A 24,698-nucleotide genomic window follows, 5' to 3' on the forward strand; every position below is an offset into this window, starting at 1 on the left:
GACTAGCCCCGCAGTACCTTCTAGAGGGACCCTGCCGCTGCACAAAGAGACCCTTGTCTTGAGGTGTCACAGAACACTATGTATTAGACACCATATTAAATGTCCCCTAAGCATAGAGGAAGTCTGACGAGGGGTGAGGCCATGCCAGGGAGCCACCAAAGAGGCTTTTGACAGTGGCCAAAACAGATGGCTGGGAATGGAGACACAAGGTCAGAGAACACCGAACACACTCTCTCCGCTCTTTTCTCCTCACTCCATTCGATACGATTGAGCATCATCTGATGTTTGCCTCGCTTTTTAATTAAAATGGATGATTTGGAATAGGAGCTCCGTTGTTTTCCCCCCAAAGGTGCTTAAGGGGGGAAGTAAAGATAAAAGAGAGGCTTTGTGTCTGGCCGCTGAATGAAAGGAACCACTGTGTTGACTGTTCGGAACAAGACCAATCAAAGATAACCTGTGTTCGAATGATAAGCGCTACACCGTTGGTTCAATGGCATGTATCTACATGGAGGTTTGATAACTAGGGGTAACATGACCTTTCGGGCGGTCCCATCGGTGTGATTACGGTCGCCACAATGCTTGCAGGCCCTCTTACGTGTTTTCCAGCTCTATCCGCAGTAATCAAACGCTTTCCTGGTCTTTTACTGGGTGATTTGTTCATGATAGTGTTTCAGTGCCTGTCGATCACAGTAATGGAAACTCATTAGAATGGTTAATTTAGCGCACTTTATTTAGTGTGCTTCTTTCCATGCTGTACATTAAACACAGCAGGAGCCTTTACAAAATGAGGTGCAGTAATTACCGATGGTAAAACAAATGCCTTAGGCGATTATACATCATTTATCCTTGTACACGTCAAATTAGCGTCAAGTCAGTGAGCCTGATGTTTTGTTAGATCGAAATATCCAATAGTAGTAACAACTTAAACAAGATTTTGTAGGTCAAAACCTCAAGAGTCCTTCTGACAGTAAGACGTATTATACATTAAACATGTACAGCTGCAGAACAAGGGTGACTGCTGGGACACGGAGGGGCTGTAAGACTATCCCGTTGTCCTCTCACCGTGAAGGGGAATGGCACAGGGCTCGCCTTTTTCTCTGACTGACATGAAAGTCGCAGGCAAGTTCAGCCATGTTGCATTGATGTTGTCTGTGAGTTGAAATGTGAGGGTCAGCGCTTTGTGGGAGCTGGGTTCAGGCCTCGGCCCTTCCTCTTGCAGCTGTGTGGAGGGTTGTTGTCCGGAGCTGGTATGCTCTCAAGCTTGTCTATTGACGTATTAGGAGAAGCCAGCTGGACAGACAAAGCACAGTAAATAAGACTGGCCTGCAGCCCAATGCCCTACGGTACCGATAAACTAAATCTGATGTATATTTTGTTGAAACGAGGCATATTTTATTTAAACTAATGCATATAATTAAAAATGCAGATTTCATTGTGCCCTTATGAAGAGATCATTAGCTGTGATCCATAAAGCAGAGGACATTTTTATAGAGCTTTGGGATAAATATTTCCAGAGAATTTCATGGGCAAAAAATGTTCATTGTCTATTGTCAATAAAGCATATAATGTATTAAGCACAGTTCACACAGAAGTCGCTTTAAAGCCAAGCAGGTTTCTGTTGCTCAGCGAATTCACGGGACCAACTTTAAAATTAGCAAATTATGCGTGGGGAACTTTTCGTCCTCACATGAATTTACTTCTATTACGTGGATTCCTATTGGAATGATTGGATTTTGCCTATAATATTTCACACACAAACACACACAGCCGTGTTTCCATGTTTTATGGGGACTTTCCATAGGCGTAATGGATTTCATACTGTACAAACTGTACATCCTATCCCCCTACACTGACCCTCCCCCTAAACCTACCCATCACAGGAAACATTCTGCATTTTTACTTTCTCAAAAAAACTCCTTCTGTGTGATTTATAAGATGTTTTCCTCATGGGGACCAAAAAATGTCCTCACAAGGACAAGGATTTCGGATATTGCCATCTTTGTGGGGACATTTTGTCCCCATAACGTAGGGATTACCAGGTCACACACACACACACACACACACACACACACACACACACACACACACACACACACACACAAACACATGTCACTATCTTTGTGGGGACTCTCCATAGACGTAATAATTTTTATACCGTACAAACTGTACATCCTATCCCCTTACACTGTCCCTGCCCCTTAACCTACCCATCACAGGAAACATTCTGCATTTTTACTTTCTCAAAAAAACTCATCCTGTATGATTTATAAGCCTTTTGAAAAGTGGGGACCGCTGGCTGGTTCCCACAATGGTGATCTCACACACACACACACACACACACACACACACACACACACACACACAAAGGTAAATATGAGCATTCTGGTTTTTTAAATACTATTTTCATAATTTCATAATATGTATGGATGTACTGTTTCATGTTGCATGTAACAAAATTGATGTGAACACAGTAAGAAGCTGACTGAAATTTCACAATAATGAATTGGCAGCAAGTGACAATTAACTTAATGTAGAAGAAATAACAACATTTTCACTGTTTTTACAGTTGCAACCATGAAACTTTAAAGTAAAACTCACTAAAGTTCTGTTAAGTCATATACAGGTTTAGCCCAAATAAAGACATATCAACAATAAGGCCTTCTGGTGATTTTTATTTTTATTTTTATTTTTTAAGTTTTATTAAATAATAAATGCATTTTAAGTTGATTTGTGTATAAATCCAAGTGAAAATGTAATTGAAATACAGTGAAATCAGTTTAACTGCAGTAATTGTCCAGTGTACTGTGTTTTCTTTCTGTAACTGTTTTTTTTTACAGGAACTTGGTTACTGTAACTCACAGTACTTCTTACATGACTGAAATTTAACTGTAAACAAAATGTAACAAAAATTTGATCCCCAAAAAATACAGATTTCAACTAATTACATGAGTTATCATTTGGTGTTGTCGTGGTGCTAATTTTTTGGCATCCTATATTAAAAATGCAATTCACACACTCTGTGACTTGAACTTTATTTTAGATTTAATGTAGATATTTCTTCGCAATATATATATATATATATATATATATATATATATATATATATATATATATATATATATATATATATAGTTTTTTAAATGGGTTAATTAAAGCTTGCATGTACAATCCATCAAATTAGCTAATGACATTTCTAAATTCAACTTGATGCCTCACAGAATTACTTTGTGGTTTGTAGGGCACTTAGAGGTTATAATAGTGACTGTCCATTGACCTATATTCAAATGTGCCAGAGGGGACCAAGCTGAGGCCCTGACACGTCTGAATGCATGCACTCCATGACCAATCAATAAGCCATTATCACTGCACTCTAAGACAATACACACTCTGTGTATCGTTTAGGGACACCCGCATTAGGACTTCAATATCATGCTCATGCAATTGTTTTCAGTCAACTTGTTTTCCTCACCTAAAATAAAAAAAAAAATGTTTTTTTTCCGGAAAAATTCTATAATCCGGTTCCCAAGCAGTGTCACACTAAATGTGAGAACCCAGCCACTGTTATGCCTAAAAGAAATCCCAAATCCCTCTAATCCTTAAGCTGGCAAAGTACTTCTTACACCTCGCCTGATTTTTGACTGACCACTTAAGCAGTGGGAGAAAACGAATTGGGTTAAAGGCAATAAACCTTAAACCTCCACACTTCACAAGCTGCTATCCCATTAAACTGCTGTTCCAATACTCTAATCAACTTACAAACTTACTGCTTTGCCCTCTACCACAAAAGCAACAAAACACAGAAGAATCTCCAGTGCTATCGCTTGAAACATCCCTGCGAGATGTGCCGTATAACCCAATTTTGTGTATTTATATGAAAATGGGTTTATGTTTGGTCTCCTGCATTCTGTTTAAATTGATTTTGTATTGTATTGGCAGTGTGGACCCATGGTCTTATATTTCTAACACTGCTGCTCCCCTGCTGGACAGCAGAAGTTCTGCTTTCTGCACAGTGAGAGGGAGTTTGTGGCCCTATAAATACCACTTTCACTGTAGCTGTCCAGCACAGGAAGCAGGTCTGTATTAGCTTGAGGTCTTGACATATTATTGTTAAGAAGCTGATGATATCATCCTATAATTGGCTCAAGTCTGATTCTGAATTTTCATATAAAATATGCAGGTTTAGATTACACCTTTAGAATTGTTTATGTCATCCATAAATATATTTTTCAATAAAAAAATGTTCAGTTGTCGCTTTGTAGCGATATAATCCATATTTTCATTGTGCCCTTTCAATATAGTTTTTGTTACCTTTCATGGGTTTAACTTTTTTTTAAACTGTATTTTTCTTCAGTTTAGTTTTAGTTTTGCAGTGCATTTTTTATATCTGTACCTTTAAAGGGATAGTTCACCCAAAAATGTTATTATCCCATGATTTACTAACCCTCAAGGCATCCTAGGTGCAAATTACATTCTTCTTTCAGATGAATAAAATTGGAGTTATATTAAAAAAGTCCTGTCTAATCCAAGCTTTATAATGGCAGTAAATGGAAGCACAGAATTTGAACCCCCAAAAAGTTCCATCCATTATAAAAATAATCCATACGGCTCTGGGGGGTTAATAAAGGCCTTCTGAAGGGAGGCAATGTGTTTGTGTAAGAAAAATATCCATATTTAACACGTTATAAAATGAAACATCTAGTTTCCGAAGGACTGCCTTCCGTATTCAACTTACAAAAAAAAGCGTAACTAATGTGACGTATGATGTAGCGTCTTTGAATCTTTTACTTTAAAAAGGTTTAAATATGGATATTTTTCTTACACAAATGCAACATTTTACTTTAAAAAGCCTATATTTACCCACAGAGCTGTATAGATTATCCTACTTTTATAATGTATGGATGCACTTTTTTGGGCTTCAAATTTTGGGCTTCTATTCACTGCCATTATAAAGCTTGGATTAGCCAGGACATTTTTTAAAGGGATAGTTCACCCCAAAATTTAAATTTGATGTTTATCTGTTTGTTTCTTCAGTAGAACACAAATTAAGATTTTTGACTGTTGCCGTATAATGCATGTCAATGGGGTGCATTTGTATGACATACAAATGCATATTTTTATGCATTGAAATGCATTGAAAATCAAATCCAAAACCCAGCATGATCATAGATTTTATTATATTATTTTAAATTTTAAAGTATATTATTCTCATTATTTTTATATAATCTTATAATACCAGGTATCAAAACAAATAATTTTCAGCTTTTAATTTTCAAAAAATTAAATTATGACAGATTAGTGCCTAATTTATTTGATCATTTCAGTTAATGAAAATTGTTTAATTTAGGTTATGTTTTAATATTTGTTAACTGCTGCAGGTTTCCATATTGCTCTTTAATATTAAATTCATTAAAATCCCAAATGTAAAAAAAATAAAAACAAACACTAAATAAATTAGGCTACCTAAATCTCCTTAATAAGGTATCAGTGTACTGGGGTGTTCTATGGTAATATTTTGTCCCGATAATCAGGCCTGTTTGTTTTATCCTCGAAAATATAAATGAAACCAAAAACTCAGGACCGCTGCATCTATTTTCTCCCTGCTGAAAGTGAGAGCTCTGCTGTCAATCTGCGGCTGGGGTGTATGGTTTAGGGGGCGGGGTTTGTGTGTCGGTGTGGGCGGGGTTTCCGCTAAACTCTGGGTTAGGTTGATTCACTATCGATCATTTGAGAAAGACGGGGCTAGATTTCCTTGTGGCGGAGAAATCTGATGTGTAGGCAACATGAATCGGGCGATCGCGGGGCGCAGATTAATTTTAGCACGTTTACAGATTACTCACGGACTGATTATCTTCGCCGATTAAGATACACAAATTAAATAGCTTTTGCATTTCTCCCGTGCTCCAGGAAGAAGTGTTTTGGATCGGACTTGCCAAAATCGCTACTTTGTTTCTCTTCTGTACGGTGTGTTACCTTAAAAAGTAGTCGCGAGTTACTCGTCCCTACGTGACGTGAAGTTGGGAGAAGCGAGGCCCGATCTCTTGACCCGTGGAGTACTCTTGAGTCTCTCTGGATGGATGGATGGGTATGGGGAGAGCAGGACCTTACTACCCCGGGGCTGAGCGCCTCATCTCTCCGGTACTACATCTACTAGTGCTGTGCACCCTCTCCTCTCTCACACACATAGGTAAACATGCTCTTACCACTTTTATGACTTTATGCATGATTCGTCGAACGTAAACAAGTTCGAATATATTAAAACACATTTAAAAGTAGCTTTTATAGGGACTGTTTAATTGTCGCTTGTATAAATATGAAATAGGATTTAAGTGCTCTATATTATGACAGTGTTGGTTAATATGTCCTTACGGGAAAAAAAAATAATTATAGCCTAGTTGTTTATGTGACGGTTTTACAGTCTGAGACAGCGTCCATCACCCTTGTCTTCTTGCACATTTCTCGCATCTCTATTCCTAATAAATGTATAGTGCATTGATCTACGCGTCCCTCCTACGCTTCACTGGATTGGTTGCTTTTTAAAAGATATTAAATATTTATGAGTGATCGTAATATTAATTAATTTCTCATCATATTCATGAGTGATTGTTTGATTCGGTTTTATTTGCGGTTTGCTTTTGTCATTGTGATGGCAGTTATGGTGATATTTTGCTTTTGATCTGTATTTTTATTTAACCTATTTTGTAATTTTAAAAATATAGTATTATTATTATTATTATTATTATTATTATTATTATTATTATTATTATTATTATGTGCTCAGTTAGCGTAATCAGAAATTATTTATTTATTTACTTACCAACTTAAAAGCCTAAAAACAGGCTTGACCACTTTGCAAGTCTTAAATGGTTTCTTTAAAAATGAGGGTTGGCTTCTGAGCAGGAGACTGTGAATGCTACACATTTGGTGCCCTGTTTTCTCTTGGCACCTTGTCAAGTGCTCCACTTTGGGTGTCCTGGCTGTAGACTGTGTTAATGCCATTGTGAATTAAGAGGATATGGAATGCTGCTGGGTGTCCATTGAGCAGTCACACCTTCATAATTAATTTAACATGGACCCCGGGCCGACAGGCATTATGCACTTCACTATTCTTCAATTAAGCAAAAAATATAAAATAACTCACCCTAAATACGTGTTCGTTTCGAACATAACTTCAGGACAAGTTTTGAATGAACACATTCTGTTTCAATATTTTTATTGAATATCCAATGGCCATAGTGTGACCATTCCAAGTGTCATTATCGATTTCATGCTTTTAAATGTATGATGCATGATAGGCTTCAGATTTCTACAGCTCTATGTGTTTGCTTCCCTTTTATTTATAATATCTGTTATACTTTTTGAAAAGCAGTCTATATTCAGTAATCTTTCATTTGGCAAGAAACTAATATAAAACTGAGTGATTTTTTTCTTAAACAACTGCATGCTTACTGTTCTGTAATTTCATTTTTGGATATTAGATATGGATGGATCGTCTCTCAATTGGTTTAGTCCCAAATATACATCTACCCCTTGGTGGTATTTGATTGGATTATAATCTTGGCAGAAGTAAGAGACAGATGCAGCTGTTCGGTTTATTTTTTTTATTTTTTACCCCCTCCTCAGTCTTTTCTCATGTCTGGAAAAGTGCTTTATGGTTGAGGGGTTGTACGATTTTACAGACTACCTGTAAAAAGGTGCCTTTTAAAACTTATTTAATTGATGCTTTTGTGTTTAACTGCGACAAATCATACTATAATATACTTACTTACTGAAGTGACCAGATCCATGATGTTCTTTTCTCATGCTGTAGTAAGGTTATGAAGAGCTTGAAGTTACAATAACGAAAGGCAGACAAACTAACATATTAAACCAGATTCCAAAGTTCAGTGCGATACAGTCTGAGCTCTGAATTTAAGGCTGGAGATGTCATTTAGACATTGAGTCTTGTAAACCCCCCCTGCTTTCTCCAGATCTTCACGCTGACTCCTGGAGAAGGCGTGGGCCTGTTGACCTCTCTGCCCTGGCCAAATTCCACATCTTGAAATTTCACTCCGCACACACTCTTTGGGCCCCTCTACAGCTGAGAATGGCTGCTCAAACGGCCGGCCACCCTGAGAAAATATTTCCAACGACTTTACAGCAACAAGGGTGTGCACTGTGCTCGAAATGAGACGGATCACCCCGGCAGCAGGATCGCAGAAATGAACTGAGCCTGTGAAACTAACATTGTGTTTTCTCCGTCCTGTGTTTCGCTGTTCATTCGGTTTTATGATCTTGACAGGAATAATAAGCAATCTAATAGCTGTTTAATCATTTATAAATAATTAAATGAAGTCTGATTTTAATATTAAAAACATTATGAATACAAATGTATTTGTATTTAGGTTTGTTTTCCCTTTTATTCCCTGGAGTCGAATGATTAGTACTGACAATTTCAGGCCTTTGTTTATTCAGTCACATTAGCTATAGAGCCGGTAAGTGAGACATTTCAGGGTTTAGGTTTAGCATTTGTCAGGACACTGAGACATTCTAACACTAAGTGTGATAGTCAGATTTTTTCCTCCTTGTCTGCCAGTACTAGCTTAGGATCTGCTGCCCCCAACTGGGTGTCCCCTAAGACATTCCTCTGAAGTGTTTTACACAGATCATATAGTCAGAAGGATTTAAATACTAATTCAGTCTTTCTGCTTCAAAATTTGATGTGCAATGCGTTGCTAGCAATTTCTGAGCGAAAATCCCTTGCACTTTTTTTTGTCTTCTTCCTCTGCTCTTCTTGAGGGTATGGCTGTGAATTCAGTTGCATTGGGTCACTTACACCAGGAGATTGTCTGGTGACGAACTAATTGCATTTCAACATGCGACCAGCAAAAACAACTCATCTTCAGGATTGCTGTGAATTACATTATGGTAGGGTGGTAGTTTTGCCGCTTTAGTTAATGTGCCCTTTTACGCTTGTCTATACATCAGATTACACCTAGTTCCTCACAAAATATCATAATTTATAAAACAGACAACCTCCCCTAACACCTCAAACCATGCTGCCGAGGCAAACAATGGAGGCACATGCGTTTGATAGGCGGCGAGGTCACATATGGCCAGTGGGACTCCATGAAAAGCCTCTCTGTTTCTCCCTGATATGTAGGACATACCTACCTAATACGGTTACATTTGCAGCACAGCCTTTGTCGTTTCATACCCATGCCCATTTACCCATGTCACGATTCTTTATTTTCGTGCAGGCCGCTGTTTGTTCATTCTTCGATATTACTTGGTGTGTGTATGCATCTGCTTTGAGCATCCGCTCGGACTATAAATGGGAATGTGCCGGAGATGGCTTTGTCTTGCATGCCTTGCCAAGTATTTGAGTTTTTTTGTTCTGGTACAGATGTCACTGGAGCCTTGCCTGATAAAACACAGCGGGAGGTGGATGGGAGCGGGGACTGCCTCTTTCCTCTCCCTTCCAGCCAATGTCTTTCTAGCACAACATCAACATGGCTTCGGCCAGGCTACCGTATTGTCTTACAGCGTGTTTCTGAAACACAATCCAGCCTGTGCTTTGTCATGCCTCCTTCTCCTCCAGCGCAACGCGGATCAGCCGACCCGCTACAGCACTCTGCGCAGCAGCGCGTCATCTGATAATCAAATCAGATGCATTTGAATCCGCTGCGGTCGGAGATATTGGCGTGGCAGGCAGAAATGGGTGGCCCTGACTGTGTAAGATAGAGTCATCACAAGCGTGTTAATGGAGAGGCTGCAGCTGATATCAGATTAGGAAGGCCTCTCTCTGAGCTAATGTAATTGGGCCGCACTCAAAAGTGAGGCATTAAGACTCTAAGTGATGCAGTGTGGAGGCTGTTGTCCTTTTCTGGGAGATGTTTTTCTGGTTGTGCCATGTCATTGGTGGCTAATTGTGGGCGACGCATGACATGATGGTTGTATTTTCGACAACAATACAATTAGTCCCAAGAGTCCATCTTTTATGTGCTGCTTTCAGTTGATGCCTGAACAAAACGTCACTAAACATTATTTGTAGTTTGCTTCCTATCCAATAAATCGCAATACTTCTAATATGAAACAAAGTCTCGTCAGTAAATGCTGTATTATTGTAGTGTGAAAAATCGCAATAGTACATGAACTGATCACCTCTTTACTACTATTTAACCCTTAAATGCATGAATGTTTGGCCAATCATTATTACATTTTCGGGTCTTTAGCGACCCGGACCTATACCTAACACGGATGGATCTCTGCCTGCCGCGATAATATAAAACTCAACTGATATTAAAGTAACAATTACAGCAGAATAAAATTTCTTATAAAATTTTCTTAAAAGCATATTTTGTTCCTTTTGGAGTTTGGAAGGGTTCAGTTTAAGCAGATGTTTTATACAATTATCACTGTCCTCGTTTCCCAGAACATTCAGCATCTGGATCATATTCAGGATCTCAAACATATTCTTAAAACTATCATTTTCAAAATGTTCAGAATCAATATTTTGATCGCTGACAGCTTCTTCACCATCATAAAGTGACATATTTGATTGTGTTCAGTACTTGCTCTGCACTAAATCACTGAGCCATTTCAAGTTTTGCTGATAATACTTCCTATCCTTTTGTTTTTCGGTTGTGGTAACTGAGTGAAGCGTCACTTCATTGTGTATCAGACATTGCCACCTTGTGCAATAAAGGTGAATTGCACTTATTCAGTTATAAAATATTCAATTATTGTTGTGTAGAAAAAATATAATTACACTATTACACGCCTCGGGTCGTTAGTGACCCTATTCAATTTTCACAAAATTGAATGGGGAAAACAGACATTCTTTTATATATTCCAATAAGAATTGTCTAATCTTTCTATGGTCGACCGATATTCGAATCATCTATGTGTGTGTGTGAATGGATTAGGAGGGTACAACTATTTTTATTTTCCTTTACCTACTGCACACAGCAACAACTTTTAATAAAGCGACCACAACTGCCCACCAACTGACTGTTTAAACAAGAGGTAAAGTGGTGAATAAACATTCTTCAAATGTTTTCTCATAACTTTTTAAAGCCACGATCGATATACAGAACATTACACAAATATATAAAAGAACATTTTGATAAATAAACCTTAAAACATACGTTCTTAAAGTTCCCCTTCTTCGCTTGTTTTCGAAGCTTTGATTATGTTTACAGTGTGCAATATAACATGAGTTCATGTTTCGTGTGTAAAAAAACCCAGTATTTTTCACACAATTGACTTATCTGTACAGCGCTGTTTTCTCTGTCCTAAAAACGGCCTGATGATTTCCTTGTTCTATGAAGTCCCTCCTTCAGAAACACGTAACGAGTTCTGATTGGGTCAGCGCTTCCCGTGTTGTGATTGGACAGTAGCTTAGTGCACGTTGCCCGGAAAGGTCCCGCCTCTTACCATAACGGGGAGATGCAAGCGCTGAATGCGCGCTCTTCTCTACGTGGGAGAGCAACAAGACCACGCCCCCTATTTTGCGTGTACTTGTGGGCGGAGGGTTAGTCAACAAACGGTTCTAGTGGCGTCATTCATGCAAGGAAGTGCAGGGCTGTAGTCCAAACCGGCCGTTCACTGTAGGCTTTGAAAGGGAACTTTTGTTAAATAAAATATCTCGCTTGGCATTGAACTTTGAGCTTTATAATTTTACAGGTATTATTTATGCTCTAACAGCAACATTACACACTAACTAAAGTTTGAAAGATGGAATCGCGAAGAACGGGATCTTTAAGCCGATTATGCCTAAAAGGGGTCGCATGCCAGACTGAAGCTCAGCACCGCGCCTCAGGTATCTCACACCGAACGCACACATTATATACGGGCAAGCTCCATTTTGAATCGACTTCTGACAGAAGAGCTGCACGATGAGTATATCTTGTAGCACAGGGTGAAATCAGTATGTACATTGACAATTCGAGGGAAATGTAATATACATTTAATATAAAACCTTGAAATGGAGCTTGAAATGGATAGTTTAAAATCCGTGGCAGGATTTTAAACAACTTCCTGAGTCTCCGCCAACAGAAGCCAAATGCCGCCACCGGTGTGTGTACACTCATTGAAAACGTGTTCGAATTTTAAAGGCGTGGTGCGTCCGGTGCGAAGCTCAGCACCCTTCAAAGCTCAGCGCCGCATAGATGCATTGAATCTTCGACTATTCGGGGTCACCCCTAATTGATATTGTTTATAATTAATTGATTGAGGAATACTAAGAAGGTTGATGTCTAACTTTTTTATTTTTAAAATAACGAGGAGGAGGGTAGTGAATGACTAAAGACACAAGGTATGCATTTAAGGGTTAAAGTGTGAAATAAACATCAGAGGCCTATTGCATGAAGCTAGCTGAACAAACTGAGTTTCAGAGTAGGTTTAGAGTTGACAAATCCAGATAAATCCAACCTGGTTTAGATCAAGTTCAATCGTTTCTCAAAGTTCGGTATAAACTTTCTCTGTCAACTCAGGTTTAATCCAGAGTTTGCGATCAACTCTGAAGCGCGTGCACCTGAAAGTGTGAGCCGTGCGGCAAACAGCCAATCACAGCGTCCGTTTGATTCACATCTCTTCTGAAGATTGAGAGATTGGTTTGAAAATTATGAAATTAAATGTGTTTACAAGGCAGGATTAAACACTGCTGCTGCAGCGAAAGTTTGAGAAGGCAGCTGAAAGATTATCTGACTATATCAATGCATGAGGTGAATCAAAACAATTATTGCTAATAATTATAGGTTCACAAAGAGTTCAAATGAATACACATTGTTTAAAAGAATTATGAATGCATGTATTATATTTATATTACTATTTGGCTACTTGTCAATTAATATAATATATGAAAATATAAATTCAAAGTGATTATAATTCATATAATATAAATATAATAAATAATTAGCACCAAAAGATGCAGAATTTTAATTCTAAAGTTTTTTCATTATAAACTGCTTTAATTTAGAAAGAGAGATACAGGGGGTGTGGCTTTATTTCGTCTTTACTTGCAGCTGATTGGTCCAGTTTGGGTTTGCGATCTCTAACCCAGAATAAAACCTGCTCCAGAGCAGGTTAGCCAGTGTAAGTTACCGTGGTTATGAACACCACTAAAAACCAATCCACCTTCTTTAGCCCAAAAAAACAGAGTTTGCTCAAACTAATCTCGAACTCACCTGGGTAACTAACAACTGAAACCAGCTTTGTGCAACAGGCCACTGAAGGCATGTTGAATGATACAGTAAATCTTACTGAAATGTAAATCAATAAAACAGCTTGTAAATGATGTCAGGTATGTCACATTTACCTCAGAAAAGCCTTTCAATGACCATAGCGTGATAGAAAAAGATCTCTAGGGAGGACCATTTTGCTATGCACTATATTACATATATTTTTTACCTGTCCTTCAATATTGAATGTATTGGAAAAAATTAATCATGAAAACAAATTGTTATGACAGCCAACATTTCAATGTTTATATTTTAAAGAATTAATTGGAGTATGAACAGAATTAAATAATTAAACACTATTATAATTGTATATAATAATAATATATATTGTTAATATTATAAAAACTGCCTTATGTGCAATTTAAATGTTTGTACACAAATCAGTTGTTCATTTTAACCTTCAATATTATAGTAACGTACCATCTAGGGATGCAATATATAACGGTCACCATATCGGTGTCGGCTGATATATATTCATTAATGTTATCATCCCGATAAGAAACTTTGGGCAAAATATTAAAGCCAAAAAATTATAGAATATTTCCTTAAGCTTAGACACTTCAGATGCGTAGTTCGCCATGATGGTTTTGAATCGCTTCAAAAATAATATTTAGATTAACTTTGAAAACGTACAAAACAGTTAAGTGCAACATGCAGTGCAAAGCTGTCACATAGGCTATATAAAATTATATGAACAGCAATGCACATAACTATGGTTGGGCCTTCATATACATAACATTATAATGAGAACACTATTGTCGTAAAATGTTGTGTATTTTTTGTGTTTAGTTGCCGTGTTTCGGTGTCTCGTCCACAACAGTACTGACCAATATGCAGTTAGTTCAAGTTCACTTGTGCATTTGCTTCATTTTTTGCAGATATACGTTTTAATATTTTGATTAATATTTTGATTATATTAATATTAACCGCAAATGTGGATACATATAATGACAAACTGAAAAAAGATTGGTGTAGAAACTATTTTTACTCAGAAATTTATATAGGTTCTAATATTTTGTGCCTAAATATCTGATTAATCTCATATAGGATCCATTTGGTTGAGTTAATTAACCCGCAAATAAATGTATTTATTTGAAACACTAATTTTAGCTCTCTCATCTCTTTTTCATGATGCATTATTAATAATAATAACTAGCATTTTTAATTGTATAATTTTTATTAACAATATGGTTTCATATGGTTTCAAATTTCATTAGTCTGTGCAGAGGCCATTCCAATTTATTTATCCATGGCGCATACATTTTGATACTTTAAATGCAATGTTGTCCAATAAAAACATTGTTCTCATTATTTAGGCATTATTTTGTTGATTTCTAAGGTAATAGATAAAGTAAGTTGGTCATGTAAGTGTAAAATTTATTTAAAAACTTGCATTGATTCAAACTGTATTCTATATGTTTGATTTATGTTGTCATGCTTGGGACATGGCTTTTAATGGTAAGAGTTTTGTTTTTGTAATCAGGCTCTCAAAAATGATATAAAAAAGATTTGATTTAGATGTAGATTCAGTCTTCGGGCAGTATATCGGTTAAATATAAAGAATTTTTGGGTATCGCCCAAAATGTTCATATCCTAGTACCAACTGACAGGGTTTCCTGTATAATTTGCACCATTAGTTGAGAGTTTTTCTTTCCCTTGAAAAAATGTATGTACTGCACCTGGTATTTCTAAATTAATCAAATCAAATTGAAGTGAGACTGGAAGTGAATCCAATCGCAAGCTTGTGGTGTGAAAATAAATCAAATGAAAACCACAAAACCATAAAAGTGTTATATAATCGACGTCAAGTGAAGAAGGTATGTAGTATTGAAAGAAAACACTTTTAATTGTTACCCTTTGACCACACCCTAATGACAGTTTCAGGAGGTAAACAGTTGCATGCAGTTTGCATGCCTTGACTCTTTTGTGCTTACAAGCACATGTGCTGGTTTTGTGTGGATGGCAGCGGGGCCAGAAAAGTGTTTTTCTCATTTGAAGTGCCGTTTTATTTGATTTTATTGCGGCCATAAGCATTCTCCTTTGTAGATAACAGGAGGTTTCACACACTTGTTGAGCCGACTGTTAATGTTTCTAGACGATAATGTAAAACACACATGGAGTCACGTCGTGAGGGAAAGCACAGTCCACTAGCAAACCTTATTACGGTTAAGCAGTTTAACCTGGTTTATGACACGAGCCACAACAATAGCTGTTAGAAGAGTCTAGTGTGTGTTTCTGCTCCTTTGTTCATAGTTAATGTGTTTAACCGGTTAAGTCAGTATTCTTTTAAACCTCTAGTTTAAAACACATGTGCCATGTACTCTTTGCATTAGTTTTGGTTCCATATGGTTTTGAAACACTTTTACACCATTTCAGCTGCTGCATGACTGAATTTTAAAATGTCATGTAGCGTAATCGTCATGTAAAAAGTAATAACATACGTTTTCTTTTCTTTTTTTACAACATGGATATGTGTGAATTGAAAAAAGAAAAAAAAATTAATAAATTAACCAAAAGATGCAAAACAGTTACTCAGAAATGACAAGTTACACATTCAGTTAAATGGGAAATGTGTGTACACATCTTATCATTATCTTCAAAAAGGATTTTTAAATGTTTTTTCAAGGCAAATATAATGTTTTTACGAATATCAGGAATTCATGAATCAAAATATATGCTTTTTTAATGGAATTTTACAACCTGGACTAACCTTGCGTGTCGTATTAAAAGGTCGCATTATTTTATATTTTAACATCAAATAATTTTAAATATAAAAGTTGACATTGACAGTCATGAGCATCTGCAGGTATCTTTCTTTGATATAATTCCTTTTTTTATGCAATGTGCATCTTGCTTATACCACATGAGTTTGTTGGTTGCACCACATGATTTTAAGTATATATATATATATATATATATATATATATATATATATATATATATATATATATATATATATATAATATTATGTAAATGGTTTCAATGTTCTTGTTGTTTAAAATAAATAATAAAATACCTTTCATTATGTTTTTATTATTATTACTACTATACTACTAATTTAATTAGTTTTTTTTTCTTTATTATGGAATCAAGAACTGCTATATTACACTGACATTTTTTAAATTAAATGTAAAACAAATTAAAAACATGCTCATCATTGAAGAGGTCTATTCAAGTTCATTATATGTATGTGTTGCATTTTTGAATAAAAATTCGTTTTTTGACATGAAGATTGTTAAAAAACGTTGTATCCTTTATTTTTCAGGTGAGAGCCAGGTCCAAACTCCACAGTGCCGCATCCAAAAGTGCACCACTGACTTCGTCTCTCTCACTTCTCATCTTAATCCTTCACTGGATGGCTTTGATACTGAGTTCTGCAAGGCGCTGCGGGCTTACTCCGCCTGCACCCAGCGGACATCCAAGAGCTGCAGGGGCAACCTGGTCTTCCACTCTGCCATGCTGGGCATCAGTGACCTCATGAGCCAGAGGAACTGCTCCAAGGATGGGCCCACATCATCTACCCATCCCGTCATCCCCATTGAGCCGTGCAACTATCACAGCCGCCATCACCAAGCATTGCGGCCCGGGACAGGGACAGGGGCTCCAGAACACCCAAGACCGACCTATCTGTTCTGTGGCCTGTTTGGGGACCCTCATCTTAGGACTTTCAAAGACCATTTTCAGACATGTAAGGTTGAAGGGGCATGGCCCCTCATTGATAACAATTACCTGTCAGTGCAGGTCACAAATGTTCCAGTGGTATATGGATCCAGTGCCACAGCTACCAATAAGGTGAGTTGTTTTTATATTTATTTAAATATATATATATATATATATATATATATATATATATATATATATATATATATATATATATATATATATATATATATATATATATATATATATATATTTTTTTTTTTTTTTTTTTTTTTTTTTTTTTTTTTTTTTTTATGTGGAGAACTATTTCTTTAGAAAATGATGAGAACTGCATTAGACGTGTAGCATATTTATGCTACAAAACAATTAAAAAAAGGTTGGAATAACTTCAATATATGGATTAATAATAGTTATTGTTAACTAAAATTAACATCAAAATAATTTTTGGACCCCACTGACTTTCATTGTATGACAGAAAAAAAAGCACTTTATTTTTCAAAACATTCTTCTTTCCATAGAAGAAATGAATAAAGCTGAAATAAAAGAAATAAACATTTATAAAATATTGTAACATGTACAACAACATGTTGCCTTGTTAAAAAGTGAAAGTACTAACATTACTAAAACAAACTAAATAAATAAAATAAAAAACTAATTAAAAAAGGCTAAATAAAATTGTTCAAAACCTAATAACAAAATGACATTAAAATGAAAACTGTAAATCTAAAAATAAACGCTAATTCCGGATATTATATTCTAAAATATTATATAAATAAAACTAAAATAGCACTGGTACATTAACGTGACATTTATTCAGTGAATACAATTGATTAATTTTGGTTAATATTCATTTATATATATATAATATTTGTTTATTCATTAAAAATGTATATATTAAAAATATATTAAATATATTAAAAATTAATTAAACAGGATAAATAAATCCTGAACATGTTTTGTTCTTAGTTAGAACATTTTAAAAGGTTTACATGTTATACATACATAATGTTGCATGATCAAATTTAAATATCGATTTAATATCTTAATCTTGAGGAGACTGAATAGCCACATTTGATTGAAAAGACAGGCATAAATAAGTTTGTTTTATTTTATAAAAAACCTTTTTTTTGTTTTACCTTTGTAAATCACAACATTGCTGTTATCTTAGTTTGAAGTGTATGATGTCTCTATATGCATGACTGTATGGATAAGGTTATCGGAAAGAGCTGCAGACAGCAGATACGACTAATAACTTTCAACTTTGGCCAAGTATTCGCAGGTGCAAGTCAAACAAAGCAAACAGCTCTAGTCTTATGACTAACACTTGTGACCAACATGTCTGTGAAATTCTAATATCATTAATGACTGGATGTAGCCTGCGCTGTGGCGTGACCCATAATAAGGTGACTTTGAAAGAAGCCTCTGTCTTCAGTTTTCCAAGTGTGGGGCTTATAGTCAAACACTCGAACACAGCCGCTTACACACACAGACCCATTTCAAATGTGCTGATGCAGAGTATTGACTGCTAGCAGCATGTTTACAGATTTTTGTAATGTGAAACATCTGGAAGCTTGGGAATATTACAGCCTGAACAGGCTGCATTCGTCAGATACTCGTCGATTTCATCCTCAAGTTAAAACGGTTCAGCTCATCATTGCACAGATGTGGCTTCAAATGCTAAGTTTGGCCGCCCTTGCTAATTACCTCTCGTTTGACCCCTTGACCTTGAAAGTGGGGAGCCATTATTAAACATTTGCAAGTAATTATTAGCATGCACCGCTTAACTGAGGCCTTTTCAGCTGCCTCACCTTGTGGCCAACTGGTCATCATTTTTCATCCTTGTCCTGTGTACAAAGCTGCTATTCATCCACTGTTAATGTAACGCCACACTTCTTGTTAGTGCTTTTGCTTCCCACAAATCTTAGAGTTTCACAGTCTAAGGACTGTATACTGGGTGCATTTTATGGTTAACACTAACAGGGTGAAAAAGATTTGCAGATCTGCACAAATCCACATCTTTGTGTTTGAAAGCGATAAAGTAATTATAATTTTTATTGTTTGAACTTAAAGGACAACTCCGGTGAGAAATGAACCTAGGGGTAATTAACAGATGGTTACAGAGTAGATCGTTCTCTGGGATGTGTTTTCATGGAAATCGAATGTAAAGAGTTTTATCTTTAAAAACAGATTAGCTAATAACACTAGTCTATGGGGCACAGGGTAGTGAAATTAAATCGCTAGTTAATACCACTAACAAGGCTAAAAATAGCCTCACACTAACACAGGAGCATAATGAGGGTCCCTACATGCAAACCGAAGCATTGAGAACTTTGTAAGAGTACAAACAGTTTAATAAGAAGACACTTTATAAACATAGTACATTACGCGTTCACGGACAGACGCCATCTTGGAAAACAGTCTCGACTCATCGAGCCACGAGCGCTGTGCTAAGTGATGAACTGTGACTTGGAATCTCATATGGTCCGTTGTTTCCGCAAGAAAACACTGAACACAACAGAGAAAATAAATAAATAAAACTAAAAATGTCCATGTTATTACATTTCACAAACTTAATTCCTATCAACCAGCTCACTTAGAACAGCGCTCGTGGATTGATTTGTTGAGACTGTTTTCCAAGATCGTGCCTGTCCGTGAACGCGTAAGGCACTGTGTTTATAAAGTGTCTTCTTAATTAACTGTTTGTACACTTACAAAGTTCTCAATGCTTCGGTTTGCATGCAGGGACACTCATTATGCTACCGTGTTAGTGTGAGGCTATTTTGAGCCTTCTTAGTGGTATTAACTAGCGATTTAATTTTACCACCCTGTGTCTACCATGTGCCCCATAGACTAGCGTTATAAGCTAATCTGTTTTTAAAGATAAAACTCTTTACATTTGATTTTTATTAAAACGCATCCTAGAGAACGATCTACTCTGTAACCATCTGTTAATTACCCCTAGGTTCATTTCTCACCGGAGTTGTCCTTTAAATGTGAATTGTGTTATTATTTTTGGCAATAGTAACCATCCAGTATCCCAGTGTAATATGCAAAGACTGCAAATGGGCCATTTGTACGTTGATTGCTCCAAAAACTAACACTTAGGTGTTATTAAAACATTGATCTGTTTGTTTGTGTATCCTGACTAGACCAACTGAGTCAATGGTGGCCGATTTAGTCCAAGATTAACAGGGCAACCCCCCTCTTCACATTCGACTCGGTGCCATCGAGTGTTAAAACGCGAAAGGCGAAGCTTGAATTTACGGGTATGTCCCTCTTTGGCTAATGTATTTTCAAGATGGAGGGGCAACATGGCGACCAGCATTCGAACCCTCACCCGTATGTATTTTCAATGGTATATTATAAACTTACGAGAATACTTTATTACTTGAAAGAAGTAAATATACATTAATGAGCACATATATTTTTGAAAGAACTAAGTGTTTTTAGCCAAGAATAAACTAAAAAAGTTACACAGTGTAGCTTGAAGAGGGGGGTTGCCATGTTAATCTTGGACTAAATCAGCCACCGTAGGAGTTAAAACGAAATCAGAATGGAGAGGAACAGAAACTATTATTCACTGGATGGTCATATACCTTTACACCGCTAGATGGGGGAAAATATCATACAGTGTAGCTTTAAAGTATTACCAATTTTTTTTTAATTACGGCCATTCAATAACAATTACCTTTGGCAAAACAATAATAAAATAAAATGGCAATGGATAAAAATTCAACAAATGCTTCAGGAAACAACAGACAGCCTAACAGACAGACACAAGGGCTAAAAAAGACAACAGTAAATATGGACAATAATACAGATAATAGTTCCACAAGATACACAGAGTAAAAACAGATTCAACAGTTAAATAAGTAGGTAATACATAAAATGCATAAAAATTGTAGCATCCGTGAAATATGATTGAATTGTAAGTACTACTATTTTGCCTGTTGTTGTTATTATTATTATTATTAACAGTAATAATATTGGGTGAGGAATTGGTATTGTCTATCAGTTGTTGACTGGATTTTGATACAAATGCTATGCACAAAAAAAAAGCTGGTGGAAAGAGCCACGATTATAACCGATTGTGGAGGGGCAAGATTTAAGAGCACTAAATTACAGGTTAAAAAAAAAAAAATAGTGCTGTCTAACATAAAAAAACAAACATGTTTTTTTCTTTTATATATATATATATATATATTTATTATGTTAGATGTGATTTAATCGACTTGACAGCACTATAAGAAACATGGATGGATGAATTGTTCACAATAAAATCAATAACATGCTTTTTGAAAATTGAAACAGGGACATTTTTCATTTCATGCTGACTTCTGAGGTTTTTATTGACCAAGTTGAGTTCATGATTGAGTTCAGCTATGCTCTCTGTTCTTCTTTTAAGGTCACGATAATCTTCAAACCGTACCAAGAATGCACGGACCAGAAGGTCTACCAGGGCGTAACAGATGACCTTCCAGCCGCCTTTGTGGACGGCACCATCAGCGGGGGCGATAGTGAAACCCGCAGTATCTGGATCCTGGAGAAGTCGCCCGGCCGGCACGTCGAAATCCACGCCGCGTACATCGGCGTCACAATCATCGTACGCCAGCAGGGCCGTTACCTGACGCTAGCCGTGCGCATGCCAGAGGAGCTTGCCATGGCCTTCGACGAAACGCAGGACCTGCAGCTTTGCATGAACGGTTGCCCCACATCGGAGCGCATCGACCAAGAGGGACATCTTCAGCTGCCCATGCTGGGCCTCCAGCAGGCCGGCTTTCAGCTGCAGGCGAGGGTCGAAGCCCAGAGAAGCGTCTTCACCCTCGAAAGCGCATCCAGGAAGTGCAAGGAGCAGCTGGAGGTTAAGGACATATATTTCCACTCCTGCGTGTTTGACCTGCTCACCACAGGAGATGCGAACTTCACCACTGCCGCCTACAGTGCCCTGAAGGACATGGAGACTCTGCACCCCAAGAAGGAGCGCTGGCATATTTTTCCGAACTCAACCGCTGGGCTCAGGCCGTTTTCATTACTCCTCAATGCACTGCTAACCTGCTTCCTCATCACTGTGCTTTTATAATGCGTACAGTGTTTTGATAACTGTTTCGAAGAAGAAAAAAAGATGGAAAACAAGACTGTAAAAAGTCAGTACTCTGGGTAAAGGGTACTTTGTATATACTGTCTGTGTGGAGAATGAATGCTAGAATACGAACCTTCATTAGACTGTACATTTTGTGTAAATGGTGTTTTCAAGAGAGCTGAATATTGTAGATTTTTGTGAGTGAATTTTTGAGATTTCATGTTTTTTGTCCTCAGGAGAGGAAATCTTAATGGAAGCACTTTATTTTTATTTTATTTTATTTTTTGCAACTAGAAAACAGTGTTCCACGGAACAAGTGCTCAATAATCTTTCTTGGTACACTCGGCGCTTTTTCTTCGATACATTTCTGTAGGTCTCTATATACAAATGGTACTTACCTCACCATTTTACTCCGTAGAACCGTGTCAACCGTTTTCACGCCGTGGCTGGCATAGTGATTGTCATAGATGTTTAAAGAAGGATCATGTTGACTAGACATTCACCTTATCTGTATTTTTTAGTTCTAGTACTCAGAACTGTTACTGAGTAACGTTGATCAGCGAAAACAAAGTGAAGAATTCAGGCAGACGTAGGTTGAAGTGCACTTAATTCAGAAATTCAAATGGGAATTTGTTGTAATTGTTGTATTGGAAGTTCGGTCCATTTTTATAAATGACAATCAGAATTTCTTTGGTTTGGTACGAAATCTACCTAATGTACGAACACTAAACATCAATCCTGAAGAGTGCATTTTAGAGACGCCAAAATATTTATGCTAAAAGTTTCGTCCTCTTTCAGACTAATTTCGGAGTGAGTGGCTCTCATTGAGTGAACTGGAAAATGGATGTTGCGTAAGTGCTAAAGTGGGCCATGTCTCATTCCTGGACTTGCAGCATCTTCCAGAATTGCTCCTCACAAGATTACATTTATTAGCTTTTGTCCCTTTGCCAAACACATATTGACTATCTGTTCAAAGTGTTAAGTTCCCTCTTGTCCTTGTTTTTATCCTTGACCAAAGATATGACACAGAACCAACACCCATATCACATATTTTGCCAGGCATACTATGGGCTTTCCTATAGATTTAGTTTTGCCCAAAAAGATTGGTTTTGCCACATGTTTTGCGAGCTAGTGCCATAAATCAACTCACTCTTGGTTTTAAAAATCAGAACTATGTTTGATGGAATTGTTATTTGACCCTACAAGCATTTTAACAGTCACCCAGAAGTGCAACTTGAGCCGTGGTTCTTTTGCTGAACGCACATCAGCAGTGATTTCATTGAGAGCTTCAAAGCAAATGAAGGATATGCAGAAACACTTATGTCTCTAATGGCATTTGGCCTGATGGACACATAATTCATTTGATGAAATTGAATTGTATACCTTCTGGGCCTTACTGTCCAACTGCTACAGAAGCCATGCCGACACTCCTGATACACACGTTTCCATACCAAGACTTGCTACTGTAGAGACGCCATTGTTTAACTACTGCCAGTGCTGAAGAGCTGCTACAATACTGTGACAAGTGTAATCGATTGTATTTGGAACACTGAGAGTTTCGCAGGCAGTGATTGGCCGGATCCGAAGCACGATCATTTGATTGGCCGAATGGCCTAAATCAGTGTACAGTGGGATCCCAACCCACCCCCCTTAAAAACCAGAACAAGGCATCAGAGTGCAATTAAATAACTGCAAAGGAAAGCCTTCATCCTGTGTTTTTGCATTTCGCATTTGATCTTGTGATCTCTTATATTTGTTGTGAACATTGTTTTTGTGAAGAGTGACTGCTCAATGTTTATACTTAAATTATTTATGAAATATAGTGTCTTGTTAGAGAAGTTATGCTCCATACTCTTGCTGTTGAAAAACGTTTGAGATGTGATTGTACTGCCACCTAGTGGGTCACCATTGTTACATCAGTGTTTTAGTATTGTACGGATGCTGTTTAAAAAAAAACAAACAAAAAAACGGAAAAAATGTGTTATTTAAAACAATAAATACATAAATTCCCCAGGCTTTCATTTTTGTTTTTTCAAAATAATTTCCACTTCTTTTCTTTTATAAGTAAATTTCCACTGTGGTGTAGTCACATGATCCTTCAGAAATCATTCTATGATGGTTTGCTGCTTAAAGGGTTAGTTCACCCAAAAATGAAACTGATGCCATTAATGACTCACCCTAATGTCGTTCCACACCTGTAAGACCTCCGTTCATCTTCAGAACACAGTTTAAGATATTTTATATTTAGTCCGAGAGTATCTAAGTGTATGCACACTATGCTGTCCATGTCCAGAAAGGGAATAAAAACATCATCAAAGTAGTCCATATGTGACATCAGTTGGTTAATTAGAATCTCTTGAAGCATCGAAAATACATTTTGGTCCAAAAATAACAAAAACTATGACTTTATTCAGCGTTGTCTTCTCTTCCGGACTAAACATAAAATATCTTAAACTGTGTTCTGAAGATGAACAGAGGTCTTACGGGTGTGTGGAACAACATTAGGGTGAGGAGTTAATGACATCAATTTTATTTTTGGGTGAACTAACGCTTTAAGAAACATGTATGATTATTATTAATGTTGAAAGCAATTGTGTAAAAAAAATGTATTGTTTTTTTGATAAATAGAAAGTTCTAAAGAACAGTATTTATCTGAAATAGAAAGCTTTTGCAATATTTTACTACCATTCTACATTTATTCAGAAAGCATGCATTCAATTCTTAAAAAGTGACAGTAA

General features: G+C 36.8%; 1 protein-coding gene across 1 annotated transcript; it reads left to right on the top strand.

Annotated features, from left to right (window-relative positions):
* The first annotated feature begins 5,992 nt into the window (after positions 1-5,992).
* Positions 5,993-23,934, top strand: rgmb (repulsive guidance molecule BMP co-receptor b). The gene is made up of 3 exons (XM_067438156.1): positions 5,993-6,184; positions 16,486-17,012; positions 21,286-23,934. The coding sequence occupies exons 1-3, from the start codon at positions 6,079-6,081 to the stop codon at positions 21,958-21,960; spliced, it is 1,308 nt and encodes a 435-aa protein (XP_067294257.1). The 5' UTR covers positions 5,993-6,078; the 3' UTR covers positions 21,961-23,934.
* Positions 23,935-24,698: the final 764 nt, after the last annotated feature.

The sequence above is a fragment of the Pseudorasbora parva genome, chromosome 3 (genome assembly GCF_024679245.1).
Source record: "Pseudorasbora parva isolate DD20220531a chromosome 3, ASM2467924v1, whole genome shotgun sequence".
Taxonomy (NCBI): domain Eukaryota; kingdom Metazoa; phylum Chordata; class Actinopteri; order Cypriniformes; family Gobionidae; genus Pseudorasbora; species Pseudorasbora parva.